Below are 22,110 nucleotides of genomic sequence, written 5' to 3' on the forward strand. Positions count from 1 at the left end.
AAGCTGAGAACCTGGGAAAAAAAAAAAACCCAGGTAGCTACAGCCAGAGGAAGACAGGCTCTACAGACAAGCTGGGCCTCTAGGGAAAGATTCAGGCCCAGGGCCAGAAACAAGAAAAGGACAAGGTGACGGTGAAGCCATGCAGCCCTGCCCAAAGTTCAGGCCAGGAATCTTCACAAGGCCAGACAGAGAAGTAACTTCCTCATGGAGACAATCCAGGACCATAGCAGCAGCTATAGGAGCCCCAGAGTTTGGGAAGTCTGAGATCAGTCTAGATAGACACAGGTCCCCATAGTCCTAGAAGTGAGTATGACTAACCACAGGCTAAAATAGTCTACGAGCCAATTAAGATTGTTGCAGAGCTCTTCCTTATTTTAAGCACCATCCCATCTCTCCAGAATTATGTGGAAAAAACACAGGATTTGAGGACAGAAGGTACAAATTCGAGCCCCAGCTGGTATGACCTCAGGTAAATGAAGGACCTCAGATCCATCATCCATAAAACAGGTGATAAATCCTATCTCTCAGGTGCTTTGAAACCTTTAATTATGACTCTGGTATCCATTCTGTTTACTCTATGTTGGTTGACTGGCTATGTTTATTTTTGTCACATTTTAAAAACTGTCCTTTTAACAAATGTCCTCCTGCTCCTTGGAGTTCTGACATGGGAACATGTAGGAATTTCCAGCCATACTTCAGTCTCTGTCCTTCTGGACTAGTGGCTGGGTGATTAATAGAAGCACTGTGATTGAAAAAGGATCCATTTCACTGACAGGAACAATTTTTAAATGTAATTGCTTCAAGAGTACAAATGACCCCAAGCATATAACCACAGAATAACTGCAAAAGGTTCTTGAAGAGCATAGGCTCACTTCTCCCAGATACTTTGGACCTTCCACCAGGCTTTAGTGTCCTAAAGATACTTAGCCGTGAGCACAGCTGTGTGCAAAGGGGCCACTGACCTGGTAGTATACAGTGACTTCAGAGTTGGCATCACCCTTGTTCAGAGCTCTCACTTTGCATAGGTGGTGGTCACTGGGCAGCTCTACCACCTGGAACTGCACAGGTATCTCCTGCTCCAGAGGCATGAAGTTCAACTTGCTGCAAAACAATCAGTGTGGGTTAATGAGGCCGTGCCTTTATCCTCTTACCTGCACCCCCAAACTGTGAAAAGGTCAGGCCTTCCACAGTCCCATCTGAATTGCTTTGTTTATATAACTAGCCTCAAAAAACCTACTATGAGAAGCATCTCCATTGTGGATTTAGTAATAACTGAGTTTTGGTCTCGAGGCCCTCATGCTATTAAGAACACGTGGGCTTCCCTGGTGGCGCAGTGGTTGAGAGTCCGCCTGACGATGCAGGGGAAACGGGTTCGTGCCCCGGTCTGGGAGGATCCCACATGCCGCGGAGCGGCTGGGCCCGTGAGCCATGGCCGCTGAGCCTGCGTGTCTGGAGCCTGTGCTCCACAACGGGAGGGGCCACAGCAGTGAGAGGCCCGCGTACCGCAAAAAAAAAAAAAAGAATACGTAACTCCCAAAGAGAAAACTCAAACCAATACTCACTCAACAACATATTTCAGGAAATCCATAGATTCCTAGGAGGCGAAAGAGAAGAAAATAACTATATTAGGCTCTCCTGACATTAATTTCACCCAGAACCAACTAATACCAATATTCTAACTGCTTGGGAAGCCCTGGAATGCATTAGGAAAGCAGATATAGTCTATTATCCTAAATGCTGGTCATTCATTCACTGGGCTTATCATTCACTGATTCAATACTGATTATGTTTGTTGAAGACTAAGGCTCTCAACTGAAGTGGCTCTTTTTCTGTTCTCCCTTGGTGCTCTGTTTACCTGTCCACTGTGAAACTTTCCCCACTGGATCAAACTTAATTGTTCAGTTTACCCCACTAGGCTGTGTTTTAGAAACCTGGATCTATTAATACAGAGCCTAGCATAGAGTGAGTGACAGAATAATACTTAATACTAAATGAATGATGTATCCCCTCCCCCTCTTAAGACTTGTTTTCTAACCTATGAGGGATAAGTGGAGAGGTGAGCTTATCTCTAAAGTGGTTTCTGCCTGGGGCAATTCATGGTACTAAGTCCTCTGAACCAAAAGGACCCCCCCACGGTACTCCCACTGTGCTTAGAGAAGCAGGCAGCTATTCCTGCTCTTCTCCCTGTTTTTAAACTTTCTGTTGGCATGACAGAAATCAGGGATGGTTTCGGGGTGGGGGAATAAAGACAGAGAAGTAGGGAGGATAGCAGCCAATCTCGAGAGTGGCCATTTATATATTCCATTAAAGGGCCAGTCCTGAGAAACTGGGAGACCATGGAGGAAGAGGTCAAGAGCCAAACAGTTTAGGGACTGTCCACACAAGCACTCCTGGCTGGAAGAGGCCTCAGTTAGTTACATGGTCCCACAGACACATCTAATTCAATATGGGTCAAAACCAGCTCCCCATATGCCCCCAAACATACACTGTTCCTACTCCTCTACCAACCCACTGGTTCCAGTAAGAAATCTGGGCATCATCCTAGAGCCCTCCCTTCTCCCTCACCCCCATAGCCAATCAGTCACTGCCTTTGGTCATCCTCTGCCTCATTATTTCTTAAGCATTTCTTTTTCATTTATTTTGCCTAACCTCAGCCTTCATCATTTTCACCTCAACTTTTTTATTATGGTAAAAATACATAAGCTTACTATCTTGACCTTTTTTAAGTGTAAAGTTCTGTAGTGTTAAGTATATTCACATTGTTGTGAAATGGAACTCCAGACTTTTCATCTTGCAACACTGAAACTCAATACCCATAGAAACAAGGACTCCCCTTCTTTCCCTCCACAACCCCCGGTAACCACTATTCTACCTCCTGTTACTGTGACTACTCTAGAGATCTCATATAAGTGGAATCGTACTTCATGCCAACTTTTATAACAGTTTCATAACTGGTCTCTCTGGATCTTTCTTAATGACAAATCCTCTTTTAAATCCTTCAATGGTTCTCCATTTACTATAAGATAAAGCCCAAGCTCCGTAGCTTGACATACAAGTTTGACATACAAGTTCTGCCTAAGTATATGTGAATCTATATATATATATATATATATATATATATATACATACACACATATATATATATATATACATACATCCCTCACCACTCCCCAGCTCCCACTTTAATTTCTAAATTAAACTGTTTGTAGTTTCCACAGTCTTCAACAAATGTAACCAATACCATATATTTACCAAACCCATTTAACTCAAAGTCCTGTCCAACAGCAGCAGTCTCCTTCATAAGAAAATCTTGCTTAGCATCGGAGGGGCCAGGTTCCCTTCTAAACAGACTGTGACAATGCTGGCCTGTCAGACTACAGAGCTTCCCCTTTAGGGAAGAACTAATGCAATTCCAGAGCCCAGAACGGCATTCAAACCTGGCCAGCAGCAACAGAGCACCTCACACTCACTGTGCTTGTGACATTTCCTTGTACCAGGCCCTCAACAAAGAGCTGGGATTTTAACTCTCTGACGAAGCTCAGCAGAGACTCAAGGGAGAGGCCATCCATCAAAGCCCGATACTTGTCAATCATAGACCAACGGGCATATTCCAGGATTAAAAGCCGAACGTCTCTGTACAGAGAGCAGAAAAAAAAAGTTTTATTGTAAGAAATGAATCTTAAGGGTAAAGAAGGATTTGATTAAGTTTCTATAGATGATGTGTTCTAAAGAGAGGCAATTTCTATCGCAACTTAAGATAGGGAAACAATGTCATAATCACCAAAAAGCATTTAAAACTGCATATACAAACTATTACATAGATTATTAGCTCATTGGTACAACTCACTTATCTGTTTCAATTGCAAAATAAATTATTTCACATAAGCTGCCAGATGAGCCATATACCAATTTAATTTACTATTTTGATTTGAAATCTCACTAGCATTTATTAATTACTGGAGGTGATCATCATGGATATCTATTACTACAATGACAATACAGCGTAAGTGGCTCTAGGCCAGAATCAGACTAACCCCCTTCCACATACAGTAAGCTGTTTGAACATGGCAAGTTACCTAACATTTGTGACTCAATTTCTTCATTTGTAAAACAAGGGAAATAATAATGGCTACCATTACAGAATTTTGGTGAGAATTAAATAAATAAATACACTTAAAAGTTCTTAGGTCTATTAAAAAAAAAGTTCTTAGGTCTAACACATAACAAATCTTCAATAAACAGGTGTTATTATTACTCTACCACATTTTAATAAAGTAGTATTCAGGAGTTATGGGATACACAGCTATTTTTCATCATATCAATAGTTCCAGACAACTCTCCTTTCCAACTTATATTTGGTTATGAGTTTTTGTAACTTTTTGTGATCAGATTATCAGTTATTACATGTCTGATTCTTAACTGCTCCCTCTCCTGCTTTCAAATTTTGGACATTTATGGGCTCATTATAACTATGTCAAAAGCAGGGCCTCTATATAAAGTTGTGCTCTTTGTTTACCATTTATATATGCCCAGCAAGCAGATCAAATAGGGGCTTGCAAGCCATGTGCACAAAGGGCTCTATCTGCTCAGAGGGGACTTTTTTCCCCTTCCACAAAGGCTCTACCTGCTGATAGAGGTTACCCCAAGGGTGTACTTTTTTCTGATTCACACAGAAGTACAGAACAGGCTCTGATGAAAAGGCCCAGGAGGGTTGCCTATTAGCAGAGGGTTTAAGCATTAGTACACAGACTGTCCAGAGCCTTTTTGCTCTCTTCTGGAACCCTGGATGAATTCTTGGATAGTTGCATTTGTCAGATAAGTGATATGTTAGGCAATTTAAGTCAGCTACTTAACATAACATCCAACACACTAAAATCACCATATAATCACCAGTAAGCAATTCTGAGCTAAAACAAAGTCAGAATTTTTTGAACTGTTATTTACTTACAAACTTTGGAAAAAGCAACCTTTTAACCTTTAGCCTCTAATTAAGTATAGTAGGCTGCTTGCAGTCCTACTGACAGATAGTTACTTACACTGGGTTTAGAAATCCTATAACTCTGTGGGCTGGTTTCCTAAAACACAGCACATTTCTATCACATCTGAATTAACACTGAAACTACAGCCTCATCCCCCACACTTAATTTCCAGGAAGGCAAATACTTTCAGGCCTTCAAAATATAAGCTGATCCCATCCATGTATACCTACTTGGCCAGAGTCTCAGGCTTGATGAGGATGTTAAAGTAGGTCTTCTTCAACTGCTCAGTTATCATTGTAAAGACAGCTGGTGTGGAACTGAACTCCGCTAAGTAGTCAATAATAAGCTGAAACAGCAGCTAAGAAGAAAAGAAAGAAACACCTTAAGTGGAGAAGCATGGAAATCCACTAATGTTTAGGGGAAAAATGTCTCCCACTGGCTTTTACCAGGGGCCCAGTATGGTAACAGGCATTGCGCAGGACATAAGAGAAGTACTAACGACTCAAAGAATCTTTAGGAGCTAAAATTCTCAATAACTGTCAAATTTGGAGCAATGAATTTTCTTTTTCTTTTTTATAATTTTTATGGGTATTTTAAAACATTTTTCCTTCCAACTAAACTTAAAAATAATTCTATCCAGCATGTCCACTGCCCCTAAATGTGATTTTAATTGGGAGAATGTAATTTTGGAAATAATGACTTTATATCAACCTGTCCTATCCAGAAACATGATAAGTCTCTCCCTTATTTAAAGTCTTTTTTATATGCTTCAAAAAGATTTAGTTTTCTTTAGATAGGTTCTGTACTTTTATTATTCATTCTTAGATATTTTGTTATTTTTCTCGATATTACAAATGGGGTATTTTTTTCCAATCCATTTCTAAGTGGTTATTGCACTATAGGAGAAGGAGCCATTTATTTTGATATACTGATCTTGTAATGAGTCATATCACAAATTATTTTTTAAATTCTAGTAGTATCTTAGATTTTCTAAGAATACAACCATATCCCCTGAAAAGAAAAATACTTTTCCCTTCCAAGTGTTTTTATTTTTTGACTTTAATGTATTAGCCAGAAACTCTAAAATAATGTTGAGTAATAGATGTGATCATGGGTATCCTTGGCTTGTTCCCACTTTTAATGTTCAGCATTTCATCAGTTAGTGGAACATTTGCTGTTAGTCTTTTAATTAAGGTTTTTATTGTGGTTAAGTAACTTCCCTCCATTCCTACTTATTAGGAATGACCACTCAAATTTATCAAATGATTTTTTGGGCATTTATCACTATATTCACATAGTGTTCCTCAACTGACTTGTGTTATAATGATTTATGTTCATCAACTTCCTAATACTGAACAACCAACCTTTGCATTCCTGGCACTTGGTCATGGTGAATTATTCTTTTTGTTCTATTGTTGAATTTAATTTTCAAGTTTTTAGAATGTGTGACTCTGTATTTCATAGGTGAAACTGATCTCCAGTTTTATATACATATTTATAGTCTATATCAAGTTTTAATGTTAAGGCTAGGCAAGCTTCATAAAATGAAGAACCTCAAATAGTTTTCTACGGCTTGTATTTTTAAATACAATTACTCTCCAGGTAATTCCAAAACTTTAACATGTTTGGATTTTAAGCTAAATTATATTTAGGCTTTTGAAGGTTAGTAAAATATTCCATGGTGTCTCCTCCTAAGACCAATCTTTGTTCCCTGGGGAGACTGACAGGGATGAGGGTATAAAGGAGAGAACTATCTAAGATATGGAAGCTATATCACCTCTTAGCACAGGTCTAATTTCTGCCAGGTCCTCTCCTCCAGATTTTTTCTTGTATGAGTGCAGTTCCCCAAACTTTAATATATGTTCTACCCAAGAAACCAAGATATAAAATTTGTTGTTGGGTACATTATATTATTTTACCTGGTACTTGATGATCTAATACTTTAAGCTAGCATCCCATATTATTTCTTCCTTTACTGATGAAGTTTTTGACAAAGTGACACTGAAACATATTCTTTACTAAAAGATAAATCACTGACAAGATATAAACTCTGTTTCTAAAGAGTCAGAAACTTAGAAGGAAAACAAGACACATACACTTGAAACAATGGAAAACAGTGCAAGAAGAGGAAGAAACAACACAAACATCTGAGCTCTACTCTATGTCAGGCAATGTGTCAGGTGCTTTAAATTTGTCCTTGCTGTATGGCATGAAATTATGCTCAAACCAGTCCTAAACGCCAGTGTTGGCTGCAGAGAAACCGACAGCAAAGGGAAGTGAAATGAAGCCTGAAGCACAGGCTGTGTTGTATCCATTACTAATGCATACAACACTGATTAATGTAATTAATTAATGAATATATGTTGGTCTTGTGTGGCCAAAGTTAGAATACCTGTCATCAGCCAGAAAAACACAATAATCCATATTAATAAACATTTCTTTCTATGTACAGCACCTCATGCACAAGCCTCTATGCTTGGTGCTATAGGCACAACAAACATAAATATAAAATTTTAAATTTGCCTGTAAGGAAATTAGAGCACTGTACTTACAGGTAGTTTGTGGTTGAATCCTTTCACTCGAATAATTAAACCATGTTCTCCAGCTACCAGCTTATACTCCAGCTGTGCCACATCTGCTTCATAAGCTGGTTCCGCAAGGTTATGGGTAAGGATATTGACAAAGATATCAAAGAGGACCACACTAAGAGTATAAAATGCAAATAGCATCATTAATTGGCAAGAAATAGACAAATGGATTTGCTTTGACTTAGAGTAAGAAACTTCACTTTTATAAAGATGTTAATTCACTACTCCAGAATATAAAACCATATATACTAATTGAGTTCAAAGGCAAATACAGCTTACCCAGGACTCAGTTTCACAGGGGCATTACAGAACTCCCACCTTCAGCAATGTTTCCCTTATCTTTTTCACGTCACGCACACAGAGAAAATGTAATATTGGGTTGGCCAAAAGGTTCGTTCGGTTTTTTCTGTAAGATGGCTCTAGTAGTACTTAGTTGTCTTTAACTTCATTTGAAACAATTTTGTTAGATTGTATGTGACAGCTGTTATATCAGCGTGTATTTAAAAAAAGACTTATCAAAATTGGTGAATTTTTGTGTAGCCATTTTAATATTGAAGATGGAAGAAAAAAACAACATTTTTGGCATATTATGCTTTATTATTTCAAGAAAGGTAAAAACGCCAAGTGAAACTCAAAAAAAAATTTGTATACTGTATGGAGAAGGTGCTGTGACTGATCGGACATGTCAAAAGTGGTTTGCAAAGTTTTGTGTTGGAGATTTCTCCACTGGACGATGCTCCACGGTCAGGTACACCAGTTGAAGTTGATAGCGATCAAATCGAGATATTAACTGAGAAAAATCAACGTTATACCATGCAGAAGATAGCCGACATACTTAAAATATCCAAATCAGGCGGTGAAAATCATTTGCACCAGCTTGGTTATGTTAATCACTTTGATGTTTGGTTTCCACATAAGTTAAGCGAAAAAAACCTTCTTGACCATATTTCCGCATGCAATTCTTTACTTAAACGTAATGAAAACGTTATGTTTTTAAAACAACTTGTGACGGGCGATGAAAAGTGGATACTGTACAATAATGTGGAACAGAAGAGACCGTGGGGCAAGTGAAATGAACCACCACCAACCACACCAAAGGCTGGTCTTCATCCAAAGAAGGTGATGTTGTGTATATGGTGGGATTGCAAGGGAGTCCTCTATTATGAGCTCCTTCCGGAAAACCAAACGATTCATTTCAACAAGTACTGCTCCCAATTAGACAAACCGAAAGCAGCACTCGACAAAAAGTGTCCAGGGGCTTCCCTGGTGGCGCAGTGGTTGAGAGTCCGCCTGCCGATGCAGGGGACACGGGTTCGTGCCCCGGTCCGGTAGGATCCCACATGCCGCGCAGCGGCTAGGCCCGTGAGCCATGGCCGCTGGGCCTGCGCATCCGGAGCCTGTGCTCCGCAAAGGGAGAGGCCACAACAGTGAGAGGCCCGCGTACCGCAAAAAAAAAAAAAAAAAAAGTGTCCAGAATTAGTCAACAGAAAACACATAATCTTCCATCAGGATAACACAAGACTGCATGTTTCTTTGATGACCAGGCAAAAACTGTTACAGCTTGGCTGGGAAGTTCTGATTCATCTGCCATATTCACCAGACATTGCACCTTCAGATTTCCATTTATTTTGGTCTTTCCAAAATTCTCTTAATGGACAAAATTTCCATTCCCTGGAAGACTGTAAAAGGCACCTGCAACAGTTCTTTGCTCAAAAAGATAAAAAGTTTTGGGAAGATGGAATTAATTATGAAGTTGCCTGAAAAATGGCAGAAGGTAGTGGGAAAAAATGGTGAATATAATAAAGTTCTTAGTGAAAATGAAAAATGTGTCTTTTATTTTTACTTAAAAACTGAAGACACTTTTTGGCCAACCCAATATTCATACTGCACAATGGGGTAAGTGTAAAATGCATGAAAGGCAACTGGCCCAAAGGCTCTAGTTATCCCTGCGGCCTAGGTTTTCTGACTGAAAAATCAAAAATCTGAGGAAATGGAGGAGGGTAATGCATTTTTTAAACTGAATATTAATAATGTTAGTGCTGCTTGTGAGATTAAGGCTGGATTTTACAGGTTAAGTGGCAAAAGAAAGGAAGAAGTACACTAACGTTTCCTGAGCACCTCCTATGATTCAGGTGTATTTTATTAGGCTCTCTGACCTCCCACAACCTACATAAAAATGTAAGTAATTTGCTAAGAACAAAGTATAATCAGATTCCTTGGCAGGAATCTGATTATAAATACAGGAATCTGATTATAAATAATCTCTAAATACAGGTCAACAGATCCATTAGTCCTCATTACAGACTGGAAGCTGACCCAAACTCATCTCTAAGGAACTTTCTCAATCCAGGAATGCTATGACTAGCCTAAACTGTCAGCATGTTTTACAAATGGGTGCTTGAGATGGAGCAGCCACAATTCCATCTTAGTGATTAGTATTGATACAAATAATTTGTTTGGGGCACATAAAAACACATAAATGAGGAGCATAGCTCAAGTACTGACAGAGAAAAATGATAGAATGATTCAGAAATAAACAAACAAAATAGTCTTCCAATAATAAAAAAAAATTTTCCAGAAAAGAGGACAATTTCTTACTTTGCTGCAGACTTCTGTATCAAAGATGAGATCAGATGGAAACGTATATATGCTGAAAGAAAAAAGACCCTAAATAAGAAAATATAGGCCAGAGGCCTCAAGTATTTAATACATCTGCTATTTTCCCTAATATTATGTTGTTTTAAAAATTCTGAAACAAACCACTAATCCTTAAATCGTCATTACATTTTTATCCTTAAGGGTTCTTAGAAAGTATTATTTACCATTCCAAATAGTGTCCAGAAGGTACACTTTAATCTACGGGAAGACCAGATATATAGACAGATATGCAGAGAGGCCTAAGAATACTCTTATTATCAATAGCTTTGGTCAGGAAAAATGCTTACAGAAGTATACATGTCAAGAACATTAAGGGAAAAATCCCAATGCTCACAAAAAGTTATAGCAGCGCCTTTCCAAGGAAGCTGAATAAATGTTAAGAACATTTTTAGACACTTTTATAATCTATTCAAGAAATATTGAGTAAACACCTTCCCAATGAACTCAAGAATCCCTCAGAACTAGTCCAGTTGTGTTAAGGTTAGGGATTTGGGTTAAATGGCAGCCAAGAGCACTCAGCCTTTGATTCCAAGTTGCTTCAGTAAATTCCAATGCCATGCACAAGAACAGAAAATAAAAAAGCAACACAGTTTGGGCTACTGTGTTGAAGATAAGAGCTTTAGAGTCTGTTTAACTATATACTATGCTTCCTTTATGCTGAAAAGCAAAATAGTAGAGGGAGACAGATAGAGGATATTTCACATTTTGTAATGCTGGACTCAGCTATCTATTGTGTCGAAGAATAATTTCTTTCAGCTACTCTTATTTTCTTTTTAACAATAATGTTCAAAAAACACCACCTATCCCCTAGGATGGCCAAACACCTGGCTCTGCTTTCATATAACTGAAAGAAAAATATCCAAAAATAATTTCATTTTAGGCTTGAATCCTTATATACTTCCTGGAATCTATAATGTCCATAAGAATTTCTGTGATAGCACAGGAGCACAGTATGGACCTGATAGATAAGCCTAGAAAAGGTCTTCAAGTAGAAGGGGAAGGGGAAAGAGAGGGAGGTGATAGACACAGAGGGCAAAGGTTGCTAGAAAGTGGAAAAAGATTTGTTATACTTATTTCACTATTTTTAAGGAGGGAAATATTTTACCTTTGGGGATTTTGAATTTGTTGTCTTTCTTATACCATAGGCAACCTTGTGGAGTATTCACAATTTTAACAGGGTATTCTGTCTCTGGACAATCAAAAGCCTTCAACATGAAATCTGTGGCTAACAAAAGTGAAAGGTAATAAATCATTCAGTTATCTCAACAGGATTCCCACCAATCTGTTCTTGGTTTCAGAAGTCTAAGTAAGTCTTCTTTGTGGCACACGTAAGTCAAATTCAAATGCTGAAATACAAAAAATTACTAGAACAATACTAAAAAGAAAGTCCTCTTGGCCTTAAACTAAATGAACTCTGAAGATCTGTAATTTCCCAAGAGTTGATTCTGATCTCTCCATATTCTGCTTCATTCTCTTTCTCAGAGACAATCTTAACTGAAAGGGACCTTTGGTCAGAATAGTTGTATAAATCAATTTATGAATGAATGCATTCTTGAATGAGAATGTCTTTTACCAAACTTACAGACTTTTAAAAAGTTAACAAAATAGTTCTGCTCAAACAATGTCAAATTTGTCCTTTAAGTTAATGAAACATAAATTGTTTCATCAACACTCAGGTGCGAAATAGCTAACTTAAGAATTTAAAAAGGTACTGGCTATATTTACTAAAAAAAAAAATGGGTTGTTTAGATACTTAAAGTTCAAGACGCAGAACTGAATTATCTAAAATATGCAAGACTTTCTGTATAAAAGCATTTTTTTCCTGAGGTTAGATTCATATATAACATAAAATTAACCATTTTAAAGTGAACAATTCAGGGGAATTTAGTACACTCACAATGTTGTGCAACTACCATTTCTTTCTAGTTTCAAAACATTTTCATCAGCCCCAAAGGAAACCTCTATACCCATTAAGCAGTCACTCCCCATTACCCACTCCCCCCAGCCACTGGCAACCATCAATTTGAGTTCTGTCTCTATGGATTTACCTATTCTGGATATTTCATGTAACAGGAATCATACAATATGTGACCCCTTGTGTCTGTCTTCTTTCACTTAGAATAATGTTTTCAAGGTTCATTATAGCATGTATCAGTACTTCATTTCTTTTAATGACAGAATAATACTCCATTGCATGTATATACCATAATTTGTTTATCCACTCATTCATTATGGACACTGGCTGTTTCCACCTTTTGGCTTTTGTGCATAATGCTGCTATGAAAAGTGTATGTACATGTATTTGGTTGAATACCTGTTTTCAATTCTTTGTGGTATATACTTAGGGATGGAATTGCTGGGAAAAATGGTATTCTGAGTAAAATTAGTTATATATAATCTTTGTCCTAGACCAGTGACTTTCTCACAGTTAGAACTGTTTTCCATTGCAAGCTAGTAGACAGATAACACACACGTATACCTACCGAGAACAAAAGTTCTTAAAATAATACCCTTTCTTTATTCAGTGAAACATTTTGCTATTTTCTACTCTGATTTTTTTTAGTGCTTTCACAACTCATTACACTGACCTCAAAACCCATTACATTGATTTCACAACCCTCTAATGGGTTGCAACCTGTAGTTTGAAAAACACTAGAACAATTGGACAAGATAATGGCAATTCCTACAGAGACTCACATGAAAGGATCAGCTATCATAGACAAGAAAAAGTCTCAGGATTATGTTTAAGTCCTGTTTCCTGCATTCACCAACTGAATGATCCAGGACAAGTCACTTTGCTTTTTTGAGCCGCAGTTTTCTCATTTGGAAAAGTAAGAAAACTGTAATGCTTATCCCAGAGATAACTGGGAAACTCAAATATGAATTCAAATGATACTTTGTAAAATATAACATACTACAGAGGTGCTATTTGTTTTAATAATAGTACATGGATGGTTTATGTATAATGATTGCTATTTTACTGACCTATGTACTTGTTTTCAGCTGGAAGATGAAGATCTGGATTTAATTCAAAATTACTCTCCCACAGTTCAGCCCAAGAGTTTTCAATATCTGTAGAGATGAAAGACAAACTGATCCAATAAAGAACAAATGTTCAGAGTTCTATTAATAACAAAGCAGTCAACAACTGGCCTTCACAAATCAATTCTCTTTTCTCAGAAAAGCTGTGAGTGACATATCCAGGCTTTCTAGACTCCTGCTACTCAATGTGCAGTCTCAGCAGCATTGTTATCATCTGGGAACTTTGTTAAAAATGCAGAATTGCAGGCCCTATTCCAGAGCTACTGAATCATAATCTGTATTTTAATAAGACCCCCAGGTGATACATATGCACATTGAAGTTTGAGGAGCACTTTTTAAAACACAGTCAAAAGTCTGCCCCCAAACTACCAATACAATAGGATTTTCTCACTAGCTAATAAATATAGATATAAACATTGCAGAAAATAATTTTCTGCAAAGCAGTATAAATAATTTTCATTTCAAAGTAAACTACTGAAAAAAATACATAAGTTTTTCCCACAGGAACTATCAGACAAATTATTAAGGAATAAAACTTCCCAGGTGAATCATATACCTAAATGTAGGACAATTTTAAAATATTTTACCTTCCATACTATACTGAGTCCCAAACCATTTCTCCTTGAGGTCACATTTTCCCTCATTAGCACCAGACAGTAGAACAAGATTTGCCTTTTGAGGAACTAGCTGATTAAGGGCTTCAGCAATGACCTAATTGGGGGCAGGGGTGAAGGGGGAGTGGGGAGACACATACAAAACGATTATAACTTTAACCTAATACATCTCTATTAAAAAGGCAAAGCCACATTATGTTAGGCACCTCAAAATCCTAGCATCTTGATGCTCATGAAACTGTCTATAGTCCATGAACACCCTAATTTACAAAACTACATTAGTCTATCAGCTGTTTCTAATATGTTTCTTCAGAATGCTTAAACAGCACTCATCTCAAATGCTACATAGTAAGAGGACTAGCAGTGAAAAGAGTTACCATTTACTAAGCTTTTACTATGTGCTAGGTAGTGTTTAACATACATTATTTCATTTAATCCTAAAAACAACTCTAAGGTATACCCATTTTACAGAAAGCACTCAGCCTCAGAGGTTAAAGTTTAAATAATTTGTTCAGATTCTATAATCTGCACAGAACACACCTAGAAGTGGCAAAAGTGGAGTTCTAACCAAGTTTGTCCATAATTCCAAAAACTATGCTCTTAACTGCTCTGTATTATACTACTTCATACACAAGAATCAGTAAAATGATCCCAGTGTAGGGCCTCCTTCAATAATCCTTCAGCTATGATAAGGACTAAACATAAGATTTTTGTTGGTTAGATTTGAAACCCTAACTAGCACTTCAACACCATCTCTTTAAGAAAAAACAACAAATAGTGGTTCAGAAAAAAATACTTGGACCCCTGGGCACAACCATCCTAGAGAAATGACAAGAATGTATGGTTACTGCTTCTTCCTTTACCTTTCCCCATCCCCTTTAAAATCAGTAGTTTTAGAATACCCTGTATCAAAGTCTGTCAACCTTGGCACTATTAACACTTTGGGCCAGATAATTCTTAGTTGTGGAGTGCCATCTTCTGCATTGTAGAATGTTTAGCAGCATCTCTGGCTTCTACACGCTAGATGCCAAGAGCACTCTCCAGCTATGACAACTGAAATGTACCCAAGCATTGACAAATTTCCCATGGGGGCAAAATCACCCCTGGTTGAGAACTGACTGCTACCCTATATAGAGCGAAATGACTTATTTTCCAGGACTAGTGGGGGAAAGACCTGACCAACTATTTATTTACGTGTAATATTTATTATCCCAAAGTCATATATTTTGAATTCAGGGAATCATATTTTTCTTGTACATATTCTCAAAATGATTAAAATTTAATTGTCCAGGGTGTCCAACAGAATTAAAAGGCAAGCACATAATTCTTAGAAATGACTTTATGTTAGTAGATGTTTCAACACTTGAAAAACAGTGGGAATAGTACCTAAGAAGAGGACTTGGTTTTCTCCTCATATTAAACCACAGTCATATACAAGAATCAGGAAAAATTACCCACAAAACTATGATATTTCTTCTGTTTAAAAAACAAAAAACTTGACTAAACATAACCAAGTTTTCTCCATTCCCACAGTTCTTAAGTACCTCTATGTACTTTCTCACCCTCCTCTTTCTCTAAAAGTAAATTTTAGAAATGGAAACCTCCTTACTTCTGGCTTGTATTCAAAAAGAAGCTGATCTCCAGTGAGAAAGTCCTGTAGTGGGTACAGCTGCATGTTTTCACACATGTTTTCCACATACTCAACTGGATCTGTCTGTAAAGAGGTAAGATTATTTCACACCAGAAATTCTCCATTATTATCCTTAATTTGCCACAAAATATAAATACTTATCTCTTTTTTTAACAATGAAACCAAAAGCTTCCAACAGATACAACCAGATATAACTGCAGCTTAAGAATCTGATGCTCAGAATTCTACAAAAAATTTAGCCAGAGAACTACCTTAAGTAGCTTAACCTAACACCCCTCCAATCCCCCATACTGAGCCCTACAACACACGAGGCTCTAATCACATCACAGCATCTTCATCGGAGAAATTACAACACTGAACTGTAAAGGTGTGTTTACATGTCAAGTGCCCCACATGACTATGAAGTCCCTAAAGACAGGGTCTTCATCATTTTATCACTACAGCACTATCACCTAAAAACTGTTTGTAAGCATGAATCAAAATCAATATATCAACAGAAATCAAAATGTGTCATTACATAAGTCTTGCTATAAGTGGTTAAATTAATCAGTATATTATCTCAATTTAAAACTGAAATAATGACAGAAAGTTCACTAACCTATGAAATGGAAATACTTTTCCAGAGGAAAGCAACCAATTCAAGTATTGATATTTACTGAGCACCCAAATGCACAGAATCTTAAAAACTGACAGGTCCTTTAGACACCAAGTGGCTCCATTCCTACATTTTACAATGAGGAAATGTACTCAGATTGATTAGGTGACTTGCCCCAGATCACACAGTAAGTGATAGGCGAGTAGACACTAGAGCTTGGGCCTCTTAACATAGCAGTGAACACTCTTTCCCAAAATACCATACTGCCCAGTCCTTCCCTAGACAATCTGGGTTGTTCTCTCATCTAACAGAAGATAGAACAGAAGTGAAGGTTACTACATTCATGGAGGAGAAATGAGACATGCATACATCAAATTAGAGATCATAGGTACATGCTACCTACTCCTTATCACATTCAGATAGAATATGGAAAAAGTATGGAAAGATTCATTGTTACCTTTTTTGCTCCACCTCAGGAAACATTCCTAAATCAAGTTTATTAGTCACTAAAGTGCTACTATTTTGTGTGTGTGTGCATATGGAGGTTAAGGTACCTTTTTTTTTTGAAGTATAATTATTATATTAGTTTTAGGTATACAACATAGTGATTCCATATTTTTATATATTACAAAATGATCACCACAGCAAGTCTATTTGCCATCTGTCACCTTACAAAGGTATTACAGCATTATTGACTATATTCCCTATGCTATACATTACATCCCCATGACATTTATTTTACAGCTGGAAGTTTGTACCTCTTAATCTTCCTTGCCTAATTCACTTATCTCCCACTCTTTCAAGTGCTATTAATGTTTAAAATGACTCCCTCTTTCTGTTCTAAATTTTTTAACCAGTTATTTTCACCAGCCACTTATTTTTGTAAGCTAACTGTTCTATTCAGCTTGCTACAAAATTGAATGATTCAAAATATTTCCTATGAGAAAACAGGACCCTGGCTAAAAGTAGATCTTTGGTGCCAAGGCAATGGACAAAGTACTAGGAAAAAAAAAAAAACACTTAAATGCTATCCTTTAATTTTTTTTTAAAGATATAATTCACATACCATAAAATCCACACTTTTAAAGTATACAATTAAAAATAAAATAAAATGTATAATAAAGTATATAACTCAGTGGTTTCCAGTATATTTATAAAGTTGTACAACCATCACCCCTATCTAGTTCCAGAATATTTTCATCAGCCCAAAAGGAAAATTCCATACCCAGTAAGCAGTTGTTCCCTGTTACCCACAGCCCCCAGCCACTGACAACAACCATCAATCTGTGTTCTGGCTCTATAGATTTACCTATTCTGGGTATTTCATAACCAGATAAATGGAATCATATAATATGTGACCTGTTGTGTCTGGCTTCTTTCACTTAGCATATTTTCAAGGTTCATCCATGTTGTAGAATGAATCAGTACTTCATTACTTTTTATGCTGAATAATATTCCACAGTATGCAAATTCTACATTTTGTTTAACCATTCATTCACTGAAGGACATTTGGATTGTTTCCCCTTTTTGGCTATAATGAATAATGCTGCTGTGAACACCAGTGTACAAGTATTTGTGTGGACATAGGTTTTCAATTCTCTTGGGTGTATACCTAGAGGTGGATCTGCAGGCTTATATGGTATCTCTATGCTTAACTTTTTAAGGAACTGTCAAACTCTTTTCCAAAGCAGCTGTACCATTTTACACTCCCAGCCACAATGTATGAGAGTTCCAATTTCTCTACATCTCCAACACTTGTTATTATCTTCTAATTTTTTTGCTTACTACAACTCTCAAAGCCTTCCATTATTGTTACATTATTCCTGTTTCTCTGCGTATAGAAAGACACTTAAACAGCTTTTCTCTAGTTCAAGTAGCTGATTTATAAGATATATTGAGTCCAAGTTCCCATGTGAAATAAAAATTATTTTTAAATTTCTTTTTTAAATTAAAAAAGACTGGCTTGAATAGTCTGAAAGAGCATTCCTATTTGCCTTTACTGATGAAGACAAGAAAAATGTCTGAAGAGGAGATATGTCAACTTTGTTAATAAAACAGAAATATGTAAAAGGTGAAATAAGCTGAGCTACTTGAGTTAAAATTTAGCAGTTCAAACAAAGATATGAACCTTTCTGATTTGTTCTTTGTACTGATTTAGTCTAAAATGTTTTGGGCTCCTGTTTTAAAATCAAGACAAGCATTCATGAATACTGTGCTAAAGGTAAAAAAAAAAAAGAGCTACAAAATGGCGAGCTATAAAAAAGGTATCTTGAAATGTCTTGCTAAGAAGAAACTAGAAGGGCAGAAAGAAAATGTAACTCAGCTAATGCTAACAAGCCAATCCCCCAAAAAGGAATAAGGGTATTAGTTATGGTTGTAGTCCACAATTCTTACTCCTACTCTTTCCCTGCCACAGTTCTGGCCTACATGTTATCACAACAGTTGATAAGAACACTGAAAAAAATCAGTACTGCTAAAGTTGATGGCAGGACTTGTGGGTTCTATGCATATCAATCAATTTATAGAAGAGAAGTGTCTATAGGACCCTCAAATGGCCAATATAAATCACAGTAGCTCTCTGTTTTCATAGAATAAGATTTCTATTTCAATTTCAAATGACTTCAAGCATATATAGCAGACTGTATAGGAATCAATAGCAACTGGAAGCTTATAGTTTTTGTGACCTTGTCCTCATGTACTTAAGTCTTCTCAAATTATAGTAGATATTTGTCTCTGGTGATGATCCAAAAAGGCAGATTTCAAGATGCTCTATGAACTGGTGCTAAACTGGGGGCTCCTAATCAAGAGCCTACAGATACCTCCCACAAGATATCAGTGGACAAATTCAGGGAGAGTGGGAAGCATGAGTTTGATTGGAAAGAAATTACATATTTATTTTCACTAAACTCTAACTTAGCATTTTTATTAATTTATGAATATACAGGCAACAAACCACAGCAGTATTATCAGCATCTATGACTATAACCAATAGAAATCACAATATAGCTGTTGCAGATATCTCAAAATAGCACACTCAGAAGATGGCGGAGTAGAAGGACATGCTCTCACTCCCTCTTTCAAGAACACCGGAATCACAGCTAACTGCTGAACAATCATCAACAGGAAGACACTGGAACTCACCAAAAAAGATACCCCACATCCAAAGACAAAGGAGAAGCCGCAAAGAGATGGTAGGAGGGGCACAATCACAATAAAATCAAATCCCATAACTGCTGGGTGGGTGACTCACAAACCGGAGAACACTTATACCACAGAAGTCCACCCACTGGAGTGAAGGTTCTGAGCCCCACGTCAGGCTTCCCAACCTGGGGGTCCGGCAACGGGAGGAGGAATTCCCAGAGAATCAGACTTCGAAGGCTAGCGGGATTTGATTGCAGGACTTTGACAGGACTGGGGGAAACAGAAACTCCACTCTTGGAGGACACACGCAAAGTAGTGTGTGCATTGGGACCCAGGGGAAGGAGCAGTGACCCCATAGGAGACTGAACCAGACCTACCTGCTAGTGTTGGAGGGTCTCCTGCAGAGGCGGGGGGTGGCTGTGCCTCACTGTGAGGACAAGGACACTGGCAGCAGAAGTTCTGGGAAGTACTCCTTGGCGTGAGCCCTCCCAGAGTCTGCCATCAGCTCCACCAAAGAGCCCAGCTAGGCTCCAGTGTTGGGTCGCCTCAGGCCAAACAACCAAAGGGGAGGGAACCCAGGCTGACCCATCAGCAGACAAGCGGATTAAAGTTTTACTGAGCTCTGCCCACCAGAGCAACAGCCAGCTCTACCCACCACCAGTCCCTCCCATCAGGAAACTACCACAAGCCTCTTAGATAGCCTAATACACCAGAGGGCAGACAGCAGAAGCAAGAAGAACTACAATCCTGCAGCCTGTGGAACAAAAACCACATTCACAGAAAGACAGACAAGATGAAAAGGCAGAGGGCTATGTACCAGATGAAGGAACAAGATAAAACCCCAGAAAAAATCTAAATGAAACGGAGATAGGCAATCTTCTAGAAAGAGAGTTCAGAATAATGACAGTGAAGATGATCCAGGACCTCGGAAAAAGAATGGAGGCAAAGATCGAGAATGTGCAAGAAATGTTTAACAAAGATCTAGAAGAATTAAAGAACAAACAAACAGAGATGAACAATACAATAACTGAAATGAAAAATACACTAGAAGGAATCAATAGCAGAATAACTGAGGCAGAAGAACGGATAAGTGACCTGGAAGACAGAATGGTGGAATTCACTGCTGCAGAACAGAATAAAGAAAAGAGAATGAAAAGAAATGAAGACAGCCTAAGAGACCTCTGGGACAGCATTAAACGCAACAACATGCGCGTTATAGGGGTCCCAGAAGGGAGAGAGAGAGAAAGGACCCGAGAAAATATTTGAAGAGATTATAGTCGAAAATTTCCCTAACATGGGAAAGGAAATAGCCACCCAAGTCCAGGAAGTGCAGAGTCCCATACAGGATAAACCCAAGGAGAAACACGCCAAGAGACATAATAATCAAATTGGCAAAAATTAAAGACAAAGAAAAATTATTGAAAACAGCAAGGGAAAAACGACAAACAATCCAATCCAAAAATGGGCAGAAGACCTAAATAGACATTTCTCCAAAGAAGACATACAGATGGCCAAGAGGCACATGAAAAGCTGCTCAACATCACTAATTGTTAGAGAAATGCAAATCAAAACTACAATGAGGTATCACCTCACACCGGTTAGAATGGGTATCATCAGAAAATCTACAAACAAATGCTGGAGAGGGTGTGGAGAAAAGGGAACCCTCTTGCTCTGCTGCTGGGAATGTAAATTGATACAGCCACTATGGAGAACAGTATGGAGGTTCCTTAAAAAACTAAAAATAGAATTACCATATGACCCAGCAATCCCATTACTGGGCATATACCCAGAGAAAACCATAATTCAAAAAGAGTCATGTACCACAATGTTCATTGCAGCTCTATTTACAATAGCCAGGTCATGGAAGCAACCTAAATGCCCATCAACAGACGAATGGATAAAGAAGATGTGGTACATATATACAATGGAATATTACTCAGCCATAAAAAGGAACAAAATTGGGTCATTTGTAGAGACGTGGATGCATCTAGAGACTGTCATACAGAGTGAAGTAAGTCAGAAAGAGAAAAACAAATATTGTATATTAACGCATATATGTGGAACCTAGAAAATGGTACAGATGAACCGGTTTGCAGAGCAGAAATTGAGACACAGAAGTAGAGAACAAACGTATGGACACCAAGTGGGGAAAGCGGCGGGGCGTGGCGGGGGGCGCGGTGTGATGAATTGGGAGATTGGGATTGATTAAATGGATGACTAATAAGAAAAAAAAACAGCACATTCATTGCTACTTAAAATTGTAATAATTATTAGATCTACCATTAGACTTTGTTATTTAATATATCGATACAGAGACCCATATTACTAATTTTTACTATTTTGAGTCTTTATTTCAGTATTCCTTTGTAACCTACTGTATTTTATCTTATGCATTTAAAAACACTATTCTATGAAAGGGAACCCTCCTACTCTGTTGCTGGGAATGTACATTGGTGCAGCCATTACAGAAACAGTATGGAGGTTCCTTAAAAAAAACTAAAAATAGAGCTACCATATGATCCAGCAATCCCACTCCTTGGCATATATCTGAAAAGATGAAAACTCTGATTTAAAAATATACATGTACCCCAATGTTCATAGTAGCACTATTTACAATAGCCAAGACATGGAAGCAACCCAAGTGCCCATTAACAGATGAGTGGCTTAAGAAAATATGATACACACACACACACACACACACACACACACACACACAGAGTGGAGCATTAGTCAGCCATAAAAAAGAATAAAATATTGCCATTTGCAGCAACATGGATGGACCTAGAGAGTATCATACTAAGCAAGTCAGATAGAGAAAGACAAATACTATGATATCATTTAT

General features: G+C 37.7%; 1 protein-coding gene across 3 annotated transcripts in view; it reads right to left on the reverse strand.

The window, feature by feature from the left end:
- The window catches only part of NRDC (nardilysin convertase), a gene marked incomplete at its 5' end in the record, with an annotated part of 93,254 nt that overhangs the window by 7,162 nt on the left and 63,982 nt on the right, over positions 1-22,110 (reverse strand). For all 3 annotated transcript variants that reach the window (XM_079696749.1, XM_079696748.1, XM_079696747.1), the window contains 10 exons: positions 963-1,101; positions 1,563-1,594; positions 3,471-3,633; positions 5,210-5,337; positions 7,532-7,682; positions 10,166-10,217; positions 11,331-11,450; positions 13,211-13,297; positions 13,855-13,978; positions 15,491-15,595. In XM_079696749.1, the coding sequence (XP_079552875.1) occupies positions 963-1,101; positions 1,563-1,594; positions 3,471-3,633; positions 5,210-5,337; positions 7,532-7,682; positions 10,166-10,217; positions 11,331-11,450; positions 13,211-13,297; positions 13,855-13,978; positions 15,491-15,595 (1,101 nt within the window). The remainder of the gene's footprint in view (positions 1-962; positions 1,102-1,562; positions 1,595-3,470; positions 3,634-5,209; positions 5,338-7,531; positions 7,683-10,165; positions 10,218-11,330; positions 11,451-13,210; positions 13,298-13,854; positions 13,979-15,490; positions 15,596-22,110) is intronic.

The sequence above is a fragment of the Hyperoodon ampullatus genome, assembly GCF_949752795.1.
Source record: "Hyperoodon ampullatus genome assembly, chromosome: 2".
In the NCBI taxonomy this organism is placed as follows: domain Eukaryota; kingdom Metazoa; phylum Chordata; class Mammalia; order Artiodactyla; family Ziphiidae; genus Hyperoodon; species Hyperoodon ampullatus.